Genomic DNA, 18,690 nt, shown 5'->3' on the forward strand with positions numbered 1-18,690 from the left:
ATGCACTGCACACACAGATGGGTGATTCAGAATACTCATACAATCGTTTCTATAGCCCGAATAACTAATTTTACAAGCATTTCATCAAGACTAGTACTTCAGCACCGCCTCCTTCAACTTCTCAAAGTCCGGCAATCCAAGACCAGTCACCGGATCCCATCCGACCGTGGCGTTCCAGTTCGCCCAGGGGATAATGCCAGCACCAGGAACGGTCTCACCGCTCTGAGGGTCAATACCATCACAGCCAACCGACTGACCGAGCGTCACATCGGTAAAACGCTTGCTGATATCCTTGCTGTAGAGCAGGGGATTCAGGTATCCGAGAGCAGGCTTGCCGGCGCGCAGGCGAGCGTCGTTGAGGAGGCCAACCAGGGCAGCGAAGACGGGGGCCGCGGCTGAGGTACCGCCCGTGCCGACGGTTTGGTTGTATTCGAGGACGACGTATCTGAAGTTAAGAATTAGCACTTGATCCACATGAAAATAGGCCGGGATCGGGGCTCTGGGTTCGGTAGCGGGGAGGGAACTCACGGAGGATCATAGCTGTGAGTGGAAACATCAGGGAACGCGCGGCCGCTGAAGTTGGCGTACTGCGAGTAGTACTTCTTGGTTTCCTTGGTGATGTGGTGGGATAGGTAATTCTCCACCGCGTCGTGCTGGTACCACGCCTGCTCGAAGTAGTTGCTGAAGCCGCCGGAGCTGCCGGTCCAGGCAATCTCGGGGCCGTAGGACTGCGTACCACCGACGGCGGTCACGTAGGGGCAGGTGGCCGGGAAGATAGGCTGGAATTGGGGGCGGTTGCTGCCGTCTCCGGCACGGCAGGCGGAGCCGATACCTATTCGGAGTTAGAGGCTGGGGAAGAGATGGTGGGCAAGGTTGCAGCTTGCTTACCTTCGTCGCCGGAGGACTCGATGATCGAGATACCGCGGAGACCCATCAGGCCAATCAGGTTGCAGACGCGCTTGGCGTAGTACTCGGGAACAGTCTGGTATAGTTAGAGGGATTCTCATTGTTCGCATGAGGATGCACATACCTGCTCATCATCACCGTAGGAGTTGGAGATGACCTGGGGAAGAGCCGAGTTGGGCTTCGACAGGAGATACTCGTAGTACGGGAGGTAGGGCTCGTTCGAGTCGTCCGCCTCAGTGGGCTCATCGGGATCGGGGATGAAAGGACTGTGCTTATGAGTATGCAAGGTTTACAGTCGATAATCTGGAATAGTACTCACGCAAGACCACCAGTGATGAACGCAGTCACCGGCAGAGGGTGGGAGACACCAACGATCAGCTCGACGTCCAAATCAGCCTCGCCCAGCTCCTCGGTCGTGGCATTTTGATCGTTGACACCGCCGTTGATGAGCTCGACATCGAATTCCTGGTAGGGGAGGTGGTTGTACTTCTCATAAGCAGCAAGATCGGAGTAAGAAGCAGACTCGTTCAAGAAGTTTCCGAAGCCAATCTTACTGCCCGACGAGGCACTGGGAATGTAGCTGCCGAAGTTGTACATCTCCTTGAGGCAGGAAAGAGTGATCAATTCGGCGCAGGAAGAGTTGGAGCTTCTCTTCGTGTGCGTCGACAGCGGCTTCGTGAATTGCGACAAATCCGCCTTGGTGTTGTCCTTGCCGAAATAGGTCGTGGGAGAGATCAAATCAATTGTCTCGACCAAGCTCTCGGGGATGGAGTACTGGGTTGTGCGTAGCTTCGTGGAGGAACCACTCTGGTAGTAGGCAAAGGTGGTGTTGAGGAGCTTGTTCACCGTAGCAACGGGTGCAGCGAAGTTCACCAGACTGCCATCTTGCGAAATCTGAGTGATGTTGGCGTTGCGCAGCCAGCTGATGACGGCATCGGCGCTGGACACGGGAAACTCCTTGTTGATGTCCTCCAAGTCCAGCCATTGGCCGTACTGGGACTCGCCTGGGGTAGCAAGTGCAGTGAGCTTCGCTTCGAGCTTGTCCAGATTCTGACGCGTCAGAGCAATTGAGAGGCTAATGGTGTTGCCATCGGCAGCGTCCTCAAGGTAGCTCCAGCTGGAAGGGACGGCGGCCAGCTTTTCGTGAACGACAGCTTGGGCTGAAGCAGCCAAAGAGCACAAAAGTGCGGTGTACAGGCCGTTGGTATGCATCTTGGCAGGGCAGAGCGTTTCCCACGATGTGCACAACTGTTTTGGGAACAGGCTGGGGCAACACCGCCATTATAAGCGTACGGGCGGGTCTGTGAGGTCATATCGCGATTCGACAAGTCTCTCGTCTGTCGGCAACGAAATTACCTTTTTGGTTTGCTTTTGAAGTTGCCTGAACCCACGCCGACGGGGTTCCTTCAGCTAATTTCGTAATTTGTTGGACTAATGTAGGTGGACGGGACCTGCAGATTCCTCCCATTTGTTGTGCAATGACCGCAAGTGCACCCCAGACACTGCAGCCTCGGCTCTGTAAGCGATGTCGTGATAAGAATGGGATTCTTCGCTCTGGATCTTCGTCCGGAGTCCGCCGGGCTTTAATTTGCCCCGCCAGATGATAAGGTGCGTTCTTCAACCACGCCATTTTGTTGGTATCTACCTGCTGCAAATGTCTTAGTCGCGAGACTCAGCGACTGCATTTCGTCAATGAATCAGTGCCGAATTGTTAGCGTATGTCACGGGCAGCTTTGCTGTTGACGACACCCGGTGTAATGAACAAGCAAAACAGGGTCATGGGGGAGAAGTGGCTGTCGGCAAAGCCGCAGGAACTAGCCAAAGGTAAACAAAGCACGGCACCGAATGCTTAGCCTTTCTTGACTACGGCGTGGTTGCGATCGACACAATTCCTTCTGCTCCAGTCGTCGGCGCCGCCAGTTCCGGGGCAGTGGGTCACTTGGTCTCGGCCAGCCACACGAGGTGAAAGCCGGCAAGACCTCCTGCTCGCGGCAACAGCAGGAAGCTTTCACGAGGGGATTCCACTCTTGCGCGCTTGACTGTGTTGTAACCCCTGTATATGTATGGAGCTGAAACCATTTCATCAACTGGGTCCCATAGCTCAGTTGGTTAGAGCGTAACGCTAATAACGTTAAAGTCGAGGGTTCGAGCCCCTCTGGGACCATCTTTTTGCATTTCTGGCGTTTCTCACTCTTATCCTTCTTTTGCTTCGATATATGACTGAAAAAAAGCATTGGGCAAGGCGTTTTCCTTCCGTACTGTACCACAGGCGAGGTTTGATTAACTAGTAATCTGCAGATTGAGAAGTTCGAGGTTTCAATTTCGCACAGAATGCCTAGTAAATACTGTGCGGCTGCGGCAAAGTATAAACTGAGCGATAAGAACGATGCCGCTCCCGAGTTCATCACGACATTACCTGCCGAACCACGAAGGAAGAATCCACGCGGAGAATAATGATTCACCTGGTAAAGTCTCTCAGTAGGTGCCACTTGCATAAATAGTAGTTATTGATTGATTCAAGAGCATGAATGACTTGTTCAACCGTACAAATCCGGATGTTGTCTCACTGTACGGAGTAGTTGAAGCGAAGAGGAGGGGGGGATGCAGCGGGTGGAGGGAGACCTCGCCAAACAGGCTAAACAGGACAAATGACGCCAACCAGACAAAGACCGCAAACACCTTCGATAGTTTGTCTCCTTTCATCCTTGCGCGATCCACACCCACTTTGATTTACTCGTCGAGACATCGAGACCCATTTGGCTGACTGTTTCCCAGCAACACGAATGATGGGTCTTTCTAGCATGTGATGAATTGATCAATTCGAATTGGAGGGGGATGATTTGATAGACTCATCAACAGCTCAACAGGATTCGTGCTCAGATATTGTGCGCATCACTTCTCTCTCTCGTCACCTTTCTTCTGATTCTCCAACTTACGCAGGACCTGCAGCGTCGCATAGTAACTAAAAGGCAGTGTGAAGAACCACAAGCCATAGTTGATACTGGCCGTCGCAATGAGTGTGGTCGGAATAGCTTGCACGCCAAACCCCACGGCCACGCCGGCCGTTTCAATGCCCCTGAGCAACGAGCTATAACGAATCTGGTCGCCGGGAGAGTTAGACAGATTCCCGATGCACAAGTAAATATAGTTCTCAATGAAGCCAAGGCTGATGCGCTCAAAGAGATACAACCCGAACCCCCGACCAAATGAGCGTTGGCGTTGATTCCCCCAGTCTAGAATCGGCTGGGTATGACGATACTCGTTTTGAATCACCACAGCCCATATCCAGGTGGTGCTGTTCAGCGCAGCAATGAGAACATATGTGATGATCGTCCGATACTTGCGACTCTTCAGCCATGGAAGATCAACCATCGACCCACTCAGCCAAGTGGCCAGTGTACCTACAACGGCCGACAAAAAGCTCCCTAGCGCCTGCGATCGAACAGTGAAATACGTCGCAAGATAAGTGCCTGGATACGCCTGGATCCAGACAAAGTGCCAGAAGAGAGGCACGAGTAGCAGAATCGGCTTACTACGCATAAATCGCCACATGATTCGACCTTTCTCACGCCAATAAAGTCCACGAGGAGCCTCAATCTGCGTTACCGTCATCGCTGCACCTTCTCTGGATTAGATAGCAGTGGCCTGAAGACAAGACCAAGGCACTGAATGGCAATGAAGGCGAGATAGGTCTGGTAACCGACCTGACCCTTATGATTGACCTTGTGGTTCATGGCAAGAGAGATAGCTCCGCCGATGATATCTCCAAGGTTTCGGAACGTAAACCATGTGGCCAGGTAGCGGCCGCGTTTGTGCCTTTCAGGGTAACCGGTTGCTATTGCTCCCTCGACGCTCCAGAAGAAATCTGCACTAATACCACAGACCATCGAGCCGAAGTATGCGAGCCAAGTCGTGCTTGTGCGGTTGTTGAGGTATAACCCTGTCGCATAAAGCGGATGCCCGATAGACCCAAGTGTGAGAGTCCAACGAAAGCCGATGATATTGGTCAGCCACGGCCCTGCAAAACAAGTGACCGTCATGAAGGCATAAAAGATAGCGTTGCCTGCGTTGACTAGATTGGGGCTCTGAGAGCCGCCAACTCCGAGACCATTCATGGCGCTCCATATACCTGGCGCGCAAAATGCGCAGAGCCCGACATTTTGAACCTGGAAGAGCGTGCTGTAAAAGAATCGGGGACGAGCCTGTTGATGTTCTCCTTGCGAGTCAGGTATACTTGCTATGTCCGCCATGAGCGATTCTGGCTCTACTTTGGTAGTGCTCGCCATGGTACCTGATGTAGACGGTCACTTCATCACGGAATATGGGTAAGACTCGTCTGTTGTTGTTTTTTACTCTCAAGTGCAGGCAATGCCTTCTGTTGGGAATGTAATCACGTAACCCCATGCATGCATGGCACAAGCAAACTTACGCCTCGGCACAACTTGGCAGCGAATGATCCTGGTCACGAGCATATCGACACCAATCATTGCCGTCTTTTCTCTTATATATTACCCTCCGAGATAAGAGAGCGACTTGACCCCGCTCGTGGCTGATGAGTCTCAAGTTTCGCCTACCTCCATCGAATCTGCGCAACCAGCAAATATAGCCACGGTCACAGAAGCACTCGAAATCGAACAACTTTCGCTAAGTGAACAATCTTCAGACAGCTTGATCACCTTTGAGTCATTCAAGCTGCCTGGATCGAACCAGCGTCTACTTGGACCCCCTCACCCGAAACACACCGTGATTCCGCTTGCGCTGCGTCCTTCGCCGAAGATTTTGAGCGAAATCACCCTTGACCGCGTCACAACATCCATCGAATCTCTTCAGCAAGATAGCATTCTTACCAAGAAACTTGCGTGCCACGGAACACTTCTTTTTCGTGACTTGCCCATTCACAACGCAGATGACTTTAGCAAGTTCGCGCACGCATTCGGATACAGACCGCATGAGATTATCAGTATTGTAGTCGACAGACCCCTTCTTGCACCGAATGTCGCTCCAGCCAATGAATCACCCAAGGAGGTGCTCATATACAGCCACAACGAGTCCCCGCAAGTACCCCACGCACCGGAGTACATCTTCTACGCCCACCGGGCGCCATCGCAGGGCGGCGAATCGCCCATCTCGTCTTCGCTGGAGCTCTTCAACCGTGCCCAGCGTGAAATCCCAGAAGTTATTCATGAGTTAGAGCAGAAAAAGGCATTCTCAGTCGCGTAACTACAAAGTCAAGCAACAATTCCAGGGCGGCTCAACTCTGCAGCAAGCCTTTGGCAAAGAGTTCCAGCCGGGCGATGATGAGGAGACCAAGTGTCGCAAGGTCGAAGCCCAGATCGCGCGCTACGGCCGTGGGGAGCATACGACTTGGGAGTGGTCAATAGACGATGATGGAGAGACGCAGCTGATTCTCTCGCACAGACTCCCTGCTATCCGGACGCAGCCTGGAACCAATCTCCCTACGCTCTTCACGGGCCTGGCGGCGTACTGGAAGAGCATGCAGGTTCACTCGGGGGCGCGTCGAGCTGGCACGCATCAGCTTTTTGGCGATGGCACCCCAATTCCGGATGAGTATCTGGCGCACCTGACGAAGATCACGGACGAGATCCGCGTGCTGCACCGCTGGGAGAAGGGCGATGTGCTGGTCTTTGATAATATTGTGGCGCAGCATGGTCGGGAGCCGTGGCTTGGGGAGCAGTCGGACCGAGTGGTGATGGCGAGCCTGTTCGATGGACCGGCTGTGCCGGGGCCGTACGGATTCGGAACCTGGGCTCAGCTGGTGCAGGCTACGAATTAGCTATTAAGCGCGGTCTAGTGGTAAACAGAGCGGAGTTGAAGCATTGCATGGCACAAGTTGAGTGTGCTGTAACACTTTGCTGCAGGAGCTTCCATGCCAAGTCTTGTGGTGGAAACATGGATTGCCGGATTGGGCTGTCTTGCCTCCCGGCCTTAGTGTGGCATGCAGATCATAACGGGTTGTGCATGGTGTAGTATTCGATATTATTTCTGTGAATAGACTTATTGAGCACACAGATACCATTTACTCCGTCAGCATGCGAAACCATACTGGGAAGTGCGAAAGGTATGAAGTACGCTGCCATGAACTCGGTGGCATGATTCCTGACGTCAACTGTGGACAGTCATCAACTTTTGACAAATATTCGATTGCATGCAACCATCATGAAAAATACTTACTACTTCTCCTAGCTAGCGAAAAGACATGCTGCATTAACTGAATCCACCAATGCCAATACTTTTTCTGCGAATATAGTCAGTTATGCCAAACATGTTGAACAAGGGCTACAAATAGCTTCCAAGCACTCAGATCTAGACCCGCACCCAGCTTGTGAGTGAGGAGAAAGCGAAGCATAAATATCGCGAAATGCCCTCTCAGAATCCCATCCCACCACTCAACAGCATCATCCCATCACCATACCAACCAACCAAGAAAAACTAGCTCAACGCACTCCACCCCAAAATGAAGACCTCGACCATCCTCGCCATCCTGGGAGCCGCCTCCTGCGCCGTCGCCATCCGCTGTACCCAGGGCCTGACCTACTGCGGCACCTCCTTGGTCAAGAAGGGTATCCAGCTCTCCCTTTACCCCATAAATAGCACATACACCCCACAGCACCACAGATACTAACCCCCCCGGTGAAAAAAACCAGGCAACTACACCCGCGACATGCAAAACGCCCTCCAGCGCGAGAGCATCAGCACCTCCTCCCACGACCTCCTCGACTCCTTGTATCTGTGCACCATCGACGAGGACTACTTGATCTGGCGACAGACCTGCCGTCGTGGTGCGTGCCAGGATAACGGGACCAACCGGGACGATACCTGTATTGGGACTGCGGAGCAGTCGCAGGACGAGCGGCAGCAGGAAGAGGCTCAGGATCAGGATCTGTTTGGTCAGACTCAGACTCAGAATGCGGTAAGCTCGGCCCAGCTCCCAGGGATTGGGGTGGTTTTGGTGGGGATGTTGCTGATGGGTGGGGGTTTAGGTGCCTACTATGACTTTTTAGGGGACGCGGTGTCTGGTTTGCTGTGCGTGTGGGTGGGGTGAGGACGAAGGGAAAAGATGGGCAGTGTTGTTCGTTCGTTTGTTTTTTTGGTTCAGTGTGATTACTGGTTGTTAGTGTGGATGAGCGCATAGCAAGTATGAATTATGATTGGCTTTTGTTTTGGAGATTCTGGATAGGTTGAACGGGTGAAGAGAGTGTCTGCTCGTAGATAGAGAACATGGTGTATTCCTGCTCCGCATGGCATACTTAGCATAGCGTATAGCTTAGCGTTTACTGCCCCTCATGACCTTAAACTGGCTCCAGCTTCCTCGACCAAGCGTCACAGCAGAAAGCAGTAAAATTGCTTCGAATGAGATTTTATTCGCACACTGCATCTAGTTCTCAAAGCGGGATCAACAGCTTCGAACACGGTGGATTTACTGTGACCTTGATGGGTCGCTTCGATGATTTCAATGTTCTTTACGCATGTGAACATGTAGACTGGCTTGTATGGAGTGGAATTAATCTCCTGTGTATCCAATGCTCCTGAGCTCAAACAAAGTGACTGAAGCTCAATCAGTCAGAAAAGGACTAACTCTGCGATAATAAGCATGGCAATACTTTTTTATCTCTAATCTGGCATGGGCATGTCCAATCTCATTCTTGTACTGTGAGTACATGTAGTACAGTACTGCACACCACTAGTATCACTAGTATGACTAGCACACAACTTGCTGGAAATGGAGGCACTACCGGTAGTGTAATCAACAAAAGATTGCCAGAAGTTACTCTGTACAGGAAGTGAAGTTCACAACGCCAAGGACGCACGTTCCCACATAGCAGAGACTCCTACTGAATTGATCCCCAATCAAATCCCCCCATTCCAGGCCCGACCTGCAACCCCACCCCACTCCACCATAAGGCAAAACCGGCAACCGGCAATCCACACGTGTGCGCGCAGAAATTCTTCCCAAGAACAACCAAACAACCTACCAAACCTGTCTTGACTTCTACTGTGGAATGGTACACTCAACCCCATACATCTCAGACTTCCGCTCCGCTCCGCCATTCCAACCCAAAATGCCCACCCCACCCCCACCTCCAATCAACCACACCTACACCTACAGCTACACGCCCCACTTAACTCCCTACACCCTCCCCCTCCTCACCTTCCTCACCTCCACCACCCACAACCCAAACCAAACCACCCACATTGTCACCGGCGCCTTGATCTTCAGCACCCAGCAGAGCCACACACCACGCAGCCCGGAGTTGAATGAGGGCACGGCTCTCGGCACTGGGGCGCTTATCTTTCACCCCCAGAGCCAGAACAAATCCCAGCCCGGGACTGAAACCCAACCCCCCAAAATCCTCCTGCTCCGCCGCGCCCCTACCGACTCCTTCCCAGGCCACTGGGAAGCCCCGGGCGGATCATGCGACGAGACCGACGCAAGTATCCTCTCCGGCGCGGCCAGGGAGGTTTTCGAGGAGACGGGGTTGAGAGTTTCGCGGTTTGTGGAGTTGGTCGGAGTGGATGAGTGGACGGTTGTTCGAGGGGGAGGGGTGAAGAGGGTGGTGAAGTTTTCATTTTTGGTGGAGGTGGAGGCGGAGGAGGGGAAGGGGAAGCTGGATGGGGCGATCCGGTTGGATCCGGCCGAGCATGATGCGTTTGTCTGGGCCACGGAGGAGGAGGTTCGACAGGGGGTGGTCGTTGTTTATGGGATGAAGATGGGAGTGAGGTTTGTGGGGAGGCAGAGGGAGAATTATCTTCGGGGGTTTGAGGTGGTGAGGTCTTTGTCTAATTAGTTTTGTAGAATCATGTTGAACCTGGATCTGGTGGTGGTCTTGGGTTCAACTTATGCTTAGATACTAGAGTTTGTTTGTATGGTTCATGTGTCTCATGGACAGTGGGTGAGAAATGCGATATACTCGACACAATTCGACAAGTCTACAAGTCATGTACATAGTTTGGGTTGATATACAGTCGTCATCCCATATCGTACTCGGCATGCTCATGCCCCCACCCACAAGGGCAATCGCGGCCCAGGATCGGCTCCTCCCAATCATCCCCAACGTGATAATCATTCCAGTCAAGAGCATATTCCACCCAGCCTCCAGCTCCAAGATCCCACGTCGTCGTATCCTGCACGAGTCATGCCGACCGCGTCGAGTTCGTCGTCTCGAACAGCACGCGCTTGTACGTCGTCAACGGGTTCACGCCGTTGTCAGTCACCTCTAAGATGAGGTGCAGGGTCCAGCAGCCGGACTCGTTGGAGCTCTTACCATCGCAGACATCGTCCGCAGCCGGGATCGTGACCTGCGCACGCCGACCATCACCCGATACCGTCAGCTTCAAGCCCGGGATTTGAAGATCCACGTTCCAATCGGTCGAGCCTGGCTCCTTGTACTGGAACCACCTAAAGGAGAGGCTGTCGCCGTCGGGGTCGTACGTGCTGGAGGCGTCGAGCGAGATGGTAGCATCAGGCGTGGACGCGATAACCAGCGGGGTGAGGTCCGCGTACTCATTCACCACCACCACGGGATGGTGATTAGCCTTGCTCTCGTTCGCCGGCAGGGTCCACTGCATGCGCGCCGCAAAGTCATTCTGGTACGCGTCTCTCCATCGCCAGATGGCGGCGTGGTTGGAGGCGTAGGTGCGGTTGTTCTGGCCGACCACCCGGTCCGCCGCGTCACTGTACTGGCGGTACGGGACCTGCTGCGACGGGTCGACAAGCGAGTAGCGGCCGCCCCACGAGCCGTAGTCGGGCTGCTCGCGCACGCCCAGCCCGTTCTGAATCAGATACAGAAACGTCGGGGTGTCGCCCTCCATGATGTACTGGTAGTCCGGGTATTCCTGGCCGTAGACGCCGATTTGAATGTGCTTCTGCAGCCATGCGGCCGTCACCTTGGTGAAGTCCGGGCCGCCGACGTCGAAATTGTAGTACTCCTCGCCGGAGATCGCCGCCCACGCGGCCAGCCCGTACTGGTTCCAGCCGTGCATCGATGCGATGTAGAAGATGTCTGGGAACTGCTCTCGGATCCAGAGGCCGCTGTCGTCCTGGTCGGAGATGGTGTACACGCGCAGCTGGGCCCGCATGCGCGCCGCCTCGGTGACGTTGAAGTTGTGGTGGACGTAGTACAGGGTCTCGGCCAGGACGTTGACGCCTCCCCATCCAAGAACCCAGAGAGGCTCGTCACCCGGCTCACGGAGTCTATTGAGGAGCAGTTCAGCGCCAGAACTGAGGTTTTTGCCGGAGCCAACGCCTTCCATGCCAAAAACCTTGGGACAAGTCAACGGAATGCAAGAGCGTCACGGTGGAACACTTACTGCAGGGCCGGATTTGACAATACTGTGAAGGTAGTCTGCCGAGGGGTAGGGTGATGAAGGAGAAGTATGTTGGTTCAGGTTGTCGACCACCTGGGCGTATGCATCCACCACAGCCGAGATCTGCTCGGGGTACACCCTGTCCTTTAGCCAGGTGGACGTGACGGCGGCCATGCCCTCGATCTGGAACTGATTGCTGTAGAGCAGGAATCTCACGAAAGACTCAGTGTCATCGGGCTCGTTAGAGATGTCGGAGAGCACGAAGACGCGGGGCTTGGAGGCATAGGCCAGAAGCGAGGAGCGGTTGACCGCAGCACTGGCGTCTGCCACGAGGGCGTTGAGGCAGGAAAACAGCAATACAGAGAGTGTTCTCATGATTGCGGTGATCAAGATGTGAGCTCTTGAACAAAAGGGCGAGAACACTTTTCGACCAAGACGGAAAAGTAGCTGGATTTATAGGGAGCATTGCGGGGACGTGATGATGCCGTTGTTGTGACGATACATACAGTAGCTCTTCAGTGCAAATATCCACCGCCTTTCCGCAATGGGTGCAGCAGCAGCCGGCTCCAGGCTGGGCCTCCGCACCCCGCAACTTCCTCGTCTGCCTTGCCGTTTCTGCCGTTTCTGCCTGTTCTGCCACGCTATTTTCGGCTGTGCGTGGGGTAATCCGCCAGAACAGGTATCTTTAGCCCCCCGATAGCGGGTGCAATTACCTCATTTGTGCGGGGTGAGATAATGAGTGAGGGTACTAATAGTACACATGCACCCGCCGGCTCCAAGGTGGGGTACCCTGCCGATGGTCTTCTCACTTGAATGATACCATCAGTCATCCCACGCTTCCTTATACTTCCATCCGGGAGCAGTCCTCATCCTATTCTCTGCCAAGACTCGCGATGGCCCATGAGGGAATGACTTGTCGTGGGATTCGACAAGATCGCATTCGTAAGGCTCTCTGCATGGTACTAGCAAGACTATTAATCCTGCATGAAATTGGGGCAACCCACGTGGTTGTAATCTTCGTCGTTCATACTCTTCCTCCCCGGGCTATAATCTGGTTCCGTCCGCTCCCAAACCCTATAAAACTTGCGAAACAAACGAGCTGACAGCAGAGCCAGCCTGGAAATGCTTCCTTCCAAAGTCTGAGGATCGCCATCAGGCAAGCTGAAACTGAACATCTACAGAGTGCCATCAGCGAAAACTTGACCAGATAATAGGGCATTAAATAACATGAGGAACAAGCACTAATGGGCCGCGGCATTGTTACGAGAGAGTGTCATGTCCAAGACATTTGTGCATGCAGTGATCAACGTTATATCGTTGCTTAATGGTTAGATAAACACCGACTATGGCTCTGGTGTTTTGTACCGGCTGCTCTAACAAGTCCTGGGTTGCCGATTAGTGTAGAGATGTCTGTCTCATGAGCAGAAGTGGTTTTCGTTGTAGTTCAGAGGAAGAATGCGGGAAGAATAGGGAGAAAGCCGCGGAGATAATGGTTCGAACACTTTCTGACGACGTGATGCAGGTTTTTAATGGTGCTGCTCCGAATCCTCGACACAAATCGAAGCAGTATAGATCGTCTACACGCAGACCTGCGCGACTAGCGGCAGTCGACTGGTGAACGTAGGTACCAACCGTCACATTCATGACTACTATCCGTACAGCATCTGGAGATATCCTTTTACCCTGATAACGATCAGTCATGCTCTTTGAAACTACAGCAATCTTTCTGTGTCGGATCAATTCCTCTCGGCCTCGGATCGGGCAACAACGGGCAAACTGGACTCAAGAGGTCCCTCACCTTGATTGTCGGGTCTGTCCCTGGGGCAAATTCACACGAAATTAAATCACAAAGCTAGGGCTACGGGGACGTAATGACCAGGCGCCAGACAATGGGGATTTGGGTCTGGAATTTGACGTATCACGTTGCGAGTATCCTGATCGGCAAGGAAACCGAAGCCCTAGGCGACCCTGCTATCAATCACGATTTTCACATGGAGTCCGATGACACAAGCTTGATTTCTGCCTAGAATCCTCGCAGAGAACTCGGCAGACAATGAGACCTGTGACAGGTAAATGAGGTCAAAAAGCAAGCTAGTCGCAGGCCCGATTTTTTGGGAATTCCAGCGGTCGGGGGTCCTTTGTCTCGGATGAACATCGGATATTCGCGGTTGATCTCCGCCTCAAACTCAAATTAGGTTCTGAGCTTCGATTTCGTTTCGACCGAACACGCCCTTCCCCACATATATCGGGAATCTCACCCGCTTTGGAATTCGATTTCAGAGATCAAGGGCATCGTTCAGGGTCCGGACCCTTCCGCATTGGCGTCCTCGTCCTCGCTTCTGAAACATCAACCCTGCATTAGGGAACGTCTCCCAAATCCCCGTCACAAAATGTTTCACCTTGTCCCAATTTTGCGCCAAATCCCTTTTGGTACACCCAAGGGTCTTGATCTGTCGACATGATGGATAACGAGTGATCTGCCGTTTTGATGCCGAGGCAGCCGGTCATTGTTGCCTGGGAGGGACAGTATATATTCGTCTACCATCTCTGGATGTCGGGGCGAGAAGAAGACAAGAGACCCGGGCGGCTCCGCAAGATATCCCTTCATTCCCTGGGGTACATACCTTCGTTTAACCAGATCCTTTCGTTTATCTACCTTCTCTCTCTGCTTCAGCCACTGTCCGCGACAATGGCCCCTCTCAAGTCTCTCCTCTTCGGCGCTCTCGCTACGCTGGCCGTAGCAAGCCCTGTCCCCGCCCCAGCCCCGGAGCTCAACCAACTCCAAACCCGTCAGACCATGAACTCAAACGATCTGACCTCCGGCTCCTGCAAGGACGTCACCTTGATCTTTGCTCGTGGATCAACCGAGATGGGCAACATGGTGAGTAGTAACCACCCCCACCCCCCTTGCAGCTTGTAATGCCATGCACTCATTCCCCCGCTTACCCGAGTTATAGGGCACAGTGATTGGACCCCCCCTGTGTACCGCCCTCAAGTCCAAGCTCGGCGACGATAAAGTCGCCTGCCAGGGTGTCGGCGGCCAGTACACCGCCGGGTTGATCCAGAACGACCTGCCCCAGAACACCGACCCCGCGTCCATTTCCGCGGCCAAGAGCGTCTTCGAGGAGGCGGCCTCCAAGTGTCCAAACACAAAGATTGTAGCTGGTGGATACAGGTTGGCATCCCCTTCGCTTTCTTGGTTTCTATCCAATGCTCGGATTCAAAAAGAGATCTCCATCCCCGTCAAGTAGCTAATACTATGGCAACAAAACAGTCAAGGAAGCGCTGTCATCGACAACGCCGTGCAGGAGGTCAGCTCCTCCATCCGCGACCAGATCAAGGGCGTGGTGCTGTTCGGCTTCACCCGCAACGTCCAGGACCACGGGCAGATCCCCAACTACCCCAAGGACGACGTCAAGGTGTACTGCGCGGTGGGCGATCTCGTCTGCGACGATACCCTGATCGTGACGGCGATGCATCTGACCTACGGGATGGATGCCGGCGATGCGGCCAACTTCTTGGCGTCAAAGGTGGATGCTTGATCGTCGGGGCTAGGCTACTATACTAGGTGGCTCTAGTGCCGGTCGAGTAGTGGGTCGGGATGAATTCTGGGCTGATATGGATAGCTTTCTTTCTTTCCTTCTTTCTTTCTTTCCTTCTTTCGATGGGGATGGACATTGTTAGATTTCCGAAGATGTTTAAGTGTTTATGTTTGGTATTTTTGGTATATATCATATCTTTTTCTGACTAGTTTTATATGGCCGTGGATCGCTTTTTCCTGCCGAACTACATCAGGTAGAGTTTCCACTTGTGTTAGTTATGGTTCGTGACTACCTATCGAATAGTTTCGTCCTTGTGACGCTCTTGGTTGAGAGATCTTTGATTGTAGGCGGCAGCGGCTCCCAATTAACCCAAACCTAAACAATCAATCAGAACGTTGCAAATTGGTTTGGGTGAGGGAGGTGGTGGTGTTGAGTGGAGTGTAAACGTTTCTTCATTGCTCACGGTTTTTTTGTTGCAGGCTTGCATTCTCATCTCGGAGATTGTATTGATCTATGGAAGAAAGAAGGGGGTGTGCCTGGTGACTTGTCGCATCGCGTGTTTGCCTCTGTACGACAGGCACTGAAGTCTTGATCCCGGGATTGTACGACTTCGTTATCGTCTTGGTGCGAAGTGATTGGTGGTAGGGTCTAGTGACGGATGCAGGTGATTACCACATCCTAGGTACCCAGAGTCATTTGTCTTTTATGTTGTCTAATCATCGCAGAGCTTGTCGTGCCATATGACCAGCAATTGGGACACAGGGGATTCTTTGCCTCGTGGGCATCCTCAACTGATAAGCACTTCGTCTTCAGAGGATATCATACGCTCCACCTTATCGGGTCCAATGGGTGGGACTTACATCCAATTCAAACCCCACTTGAGACGGGGAATTGCGAACCTGTTGCTAGCCGTAGCTACATAAAGTGGTGGGGATGCATCGAGGTGCTGTGTATTCAATCAGGTTCCCAAATCCTTCAAGCTTTCGAATCGACCCGCACATGAGCAACGAGGAATAGGGCAAAATTCCCGGTTCCATCCGAAAGAGCCCTAAGCTCATTCTCCGAGAGGGACGAATTGGCGACCTAGATTATTCGTGATTCCTACTCCATTAACCATCAGCGGGGTGAGAGGCCCTGACTCAGAGCTTCATAGACACACAGCTTCTTCGTAATGCTCTTGGATAGGATATCGTTTTCGGTGTCCTGTAGTGCTATTATTACATTATCTAAGGCACGGTGATGGTAGCTGCTGAAGACCCTGACAGCGGGGAACAACTGGGATGACGAGGAGCTGTGTACCGATATCATGGGGTTTTGGGATGGTTCGTCCACGGGGCCGGTTGGGCTGCTCATCTGGGGCGAGCCTGCGGATCCGAGGAATTGGGAGGTCATAGAAGGGTTTGTGCGGAAGTGGGGATAGACGTTGAGGGGGGGTGTGGAGTTGAGGTTATTCACGCATCACGGGCGAGCAAAGAGAGGAGAACGACCGTTGTTCTCGATGGGCTCGATAGCTGCCCAGCAGAGAATTGCAAATGAATCATAATTCTATTTCAACCTATACTTAAGACTTCCGCGATTCAATAGCTGTGGTGTCAGGCAACCTTAATCTTCGAATACGGCGGTGGTAGTCATACATATATGTACAGTATAATCCCCTCCACACTCCCAACCACCCCCAGAACCCCGCCCACTGGCGGATCGTTTGGGCGCCCGGCGCGCCCAAAAGGCCCCAGCACCGGGGCGGCCACCCCCCCGGGAGTCCACTTCAGTCCTCAAAGATCTCAACCACAAGCCCGGGCACCAATTCCACCCTCCCCGCCCTCTCCCCCTTCAGCACCAACCGGACCCCCGTCTGTTCTGAGCTCGCCACCCCCACCAAGCCAACCTCTCCTCCCACCATACCGGCAGACGGAACCCCCACCCCCCAGCCTGAGGAGCTTGTCAATTGCTCCCCCAAAACCGCCTTATACACTCCGCTCAACCCCTCCACCTCCCCCTCCGGCACCACAACCTCCACCCGCTTCACCCCCGTCACCCCGGAGGGATGCCTCGTCCACCCTTCCCCGGCCACTTCCCCAGCTTCATCCTTATACGGCACCCGCCAATCTCTAGGCGTCCGATCCAAACACCAAAACGGTAACCACCCAGGCTCAACCCCTACTTGTGCCATGTTTGCACCCCCTACTTTGTCTTCATCAACAGCACCCCTCACAGCCAAACTAATCTCCCACTCCAACCTCACCCCATCACCCTCCCGCACCCTCCCGCTGGGCACCGGATCCGCGTACGAGATGCGCGTATCTGAACTCCTGGCGCGAACGCGCGCCTGCACCGCACCAAACTCCCCCGCCGAGTGGAGAGTGAGTGCCCAGTCGATCACCGTGTTCTCGGGAAGGTTGCCCCAGCGGTGCGCGCGGCGTTGTTCGGGCGAAATGTGATCGAAGAAGGCGATGAGCTCCAGGTAGACGCCACCCCGAAAGAGGATGAGCTTGTTGGTGGTGAGGCCGTCGGCGTGGGTGCCGCCGGGGGCGAGGGTGAAGTGGTTGGCGAGGTGGTCGGGGAGCGATTGGAGGGTGGTGTGGGAGACGAGGAGGACGATGTGGTCGAGAAGGATTGTGAGTGGCGATGTAAATTGGGAGATGGGCATTGTGAGGGGTGCGGGTGTATTTGCTTAGGTTGAGGTTGTAGGGATGGTTGTTTTAGAGGGCGAGTCTGGGAATTGTTGGAAGCAGCATTGAGGGGCACGGGTGAGGGGATGCTGAGGGGAGGGGTTTGTTTATAGTATGTGCGCTAGTGCGGGGTGATTCTAGCATTAGTATGCTTAAAGACTTCAATTGGGTTATCAACAAATTGTCCCGCGGAATGGCGTTATTTGATTACCGTGTTCCAGCGTCCCATCTTTACATAGTCGATGTCAAGATTTGAACTCAAAATCCATGATCCAAATCATCCCAATCATCTTGCATATAACAAAGGTTCATAATTGGTCATGATAAGCTCACTTGAACTAACAGCTCACTCGCACAATTTGAAACTTTTATCTTATGTTACAGTGGAGAAAGGCGGATTTTATTACGTGTTGCTCTTCTACAATTGCATAGAATGCGCAAAATCACTTTGTCTGTCTCAACTCACATTTTACATTGTTGGCATTGCAAAGGCAGGCCGCTGCACCAAGGAGAAGGTGTTATGCCCAATCAGCCAATCAGCACCATTGAAATTGCGTTTGACGTCAAAGAAGGGCACAAACAAGAATAGGTAGAAAAGAGGTCACGCTCGAGCGTGTGGGAAGTACGAGAGGTCTTCTGAGCTTCTCCTTCTCATCAAAGTGGGACAGTCCCCACTGCATTCGGAATCTGTATTGGCAGCTACTACCACCCTGGGAATAGGACCCTCCAGACTAATGTTATCCTCAGTGTCGCGAAATCTCGCTTGAAATCCTACGTCATCATGCTGCTCAACGAGCATATGCAATCCCTCTTGGCACGGGCCACGATTGCGGAGTCCAGACAGAAATTCTGTACGATTGTCAACACTGTCTGTTGTCGATGTAGCAGCTAAATCATTCCTGCTAAGCGGCGTCAACCTGAACCGAATCATGCCACCTTGTAGATCATGCAGAGGAGAGTGACCTGCACTCAAACACTACCATACACAATCAGAGCACAGCGGCTAACAATCCATAATAGAACGAGCACCAAGCAAAGACCATAGAGAAACAGTAAGCTGATGATAGCCCGCGTGAATCCACATCTTACCCAGTAGACTACTAGACCCAATCAAGTTAAAGAAGGTCCACTTTGCTCACCGCATTACCTTAAAGTAAGTGGTTTGAACTCCGGACCTGAACGAACCGATTATCTTATCTGATCAACCTGTGATTTGATCCGGAGCCCTCATCAGTGGAATCCCGGGC

General features: G+C 53.0%; 8 protein-coding genes and 1 non-coding gene across 9 annotated transcripts; 5 read left to right on the forward strand and 4 right to left on the reverse strand.

Moving 5' to 3' along the window:
• Window positions 1-58: 58 nt before the first annotated feature.
• On the reverse strand, window positions 59-2,118 carry BP01DRAFT_317888 (S53 family peptidase; the record flags this gene model as incomplete). Its single annotated transcript, XM_025572621.1, has 5 exons — window positions 59-445; window positions 529-832; window positions 889-982; window positions 1,031-1,172; window positions 1,226-2,118. The coding sequence occupies 5 exons, from the start codon at window positions 2,116-2,118 to the stop codon at window positions 91-93; spliced, it is 1,788 nt and encodes a 595-aa protein (XP_025431956.1). The 3' UTR covers window positions 59-90.
• An 878-nt stretch (window positions 2,119-2,996) lies between these two features.
• BP01DRAFT_t133 lies at window positions 2,997-3,070 on the forward strand. Its single transcript has one exon. It is a non-coding gene; the product is annotated as a tRNA-Ile (tRNA).
• A 238-nt stretch (window positions 3,071-3,308) lies between these two features.
• Window positions 3,309-5,021, reverse strand: BP01DRAFT_391331 (uncharacterized protein; the record flags this gene model as incomplete). Its single annotated transcript, XM_025578074.1, has 2 exons — window positions 3,309-4,531; window positions 4,573-5,021. 2 exons carry the CDS (start codon window positions 5,019-5,021, stop codon window positions 3,799-3,801), a joined length of 1,182 nt encoding a protein of 393 aa, XP_025431957.1. The 3' UTR covers window positions 3,309-3,798.
• A 133-nt stretch (window positions 5,022-5,154) lies between these two features.
• On the forward strand, window positions 5,155-6,700 carry BP01DRAFT_373456 (TauD/TfdA family dioxygenase; the record flags this gene model as incomplete). The annotated part of the gene is made up of 3 exons (XM_025576786.1): window positions 5,155-5,231; window positions 5,556-6,081; window positions 6,119-6,700. 3 exons carry the CDS (start codon window positions 5,155-5,157, stop codon window positions 6,698-6,700), a joined length of 1,185 nt encoding a protein of 394 aa, XP_025431958.1.
• A 414-nt stretch (window positions 6,701-7,114) lies between these two features.
• Window positions 7,115-8,052, forward strand: BP01DRAFT_356173 (uncharacterized protein). The gene is made up of 3 exons (XM_025574881.1): window positions 7,115-7,487; window positions 7,572-7,837; window positions 7,908-8,052. The coding sequence occupies exons 1-3, from the start codon at window positions 7,382-7,384 to the stop codon at window positions 7,926-7,928; spliced, it is 393 nt and encodes a 130-aa protein (XP_025431959.1). The 5' UTR covers window positions 7,115-7,381; the 3' UTR covers window positions 7,929-8,052.
• A 779-nt stretch (window positions 8,053-8,831) lies between these two features.
• BP01DRAFT_32847 (NUDIX hydrolase) lies at window positions 8,832-9,886 on the forward strand. The gene has a single exon (XM_025572947.1). The coding sequence runs from the start codon at window positions 8,928-8,930 to the stop codon at window positions 9,711-9,713; it is 786 nt and encodes a 261-aa protein (XP_025431960.1). The 5' UTR covers window positions 8,832-8,927; the 3' UTR covers window positions 9,714-9,886.
• Window positions 9,821-11,698, reverse strand: BP01DRAFT_339309 (DUF1593-domain-containing protein). The gene is made up of 2 exons (XM_025573357.1): window positions 11,236-11,698; window positions 9,821-11,187 (listed from the first exon to the last, which is right to left on the reverse strand). Exons 1-2 carry the CDS (start codon window positions 11,605-11,607, stop codon window positions 10,060-10,062), a joined length of 1,500 nt encoding a protein of 499 aa, XP_025431961.1. The 5' UTR covers window positions 11,608-11,698; the 3' UTR covers window positions 9,821-10,059.
• Window positions 11,699-13,921: 2,223 nt separating this feature from the next.
• Window positions 13,922-14,774, forward strand: BP01DRAFT_294760 (cutinase family protein; the record flags this gene model as incomplete). Its single annotated transcript, XM_025571788.1, has 3 exons — window positions 13,922-14,113; window positions 14,190-14,407; window positions 14,507-14,774. The coding sequence occupies 3 exons, from the start codon at window positions 13,922-13,924 to the stop codon at window positions 14,772-14,774; spliced, it is 678 nt and encodes a 225-aa protein (XP_025431962.1).
• A 1,765-nt stretch (window positions 14,775-16,539) lies between these two features.
• BP01DRAFT_391337 (uncharacterized protein) lies at window positions 16,540-17,495 on the reverse strand (the record flags this gene model as incomplete). The annotated part of the gene is made up of 1 exon (XM_025578075.1): window positions 16,540-17,495. The coding sequence occupies exon 1, from the start codon at window positions 17,419-17,421 to the stop codon at window positions 16,540-16,542; it is 882 nt and encodes a 293-aa protein (XP_025431963.1). The 5' UTR covers window positions 17,422-17,495.
• Between the last annotated feature and the right edge of the window lie 1,195 nt (window positions 17,496-18,690).

Source organism: Aspergillus saccharolyticus (assembly GCF_003184585.1).
Source record: "Aspergillus saccharolyticus JOP 1030-1 unplaced genomic scaffold BP01scaffold_12, whole genome shotgun sequence".
NCBI classification, from domain to species: domain Eukaryota; kingdom Fungi; phylum Ascomycota; class Eurotiomycetes; order Eurotiales; family Aspergillaceae; genus Aspergillus; species Aspergillus saccharolyticus.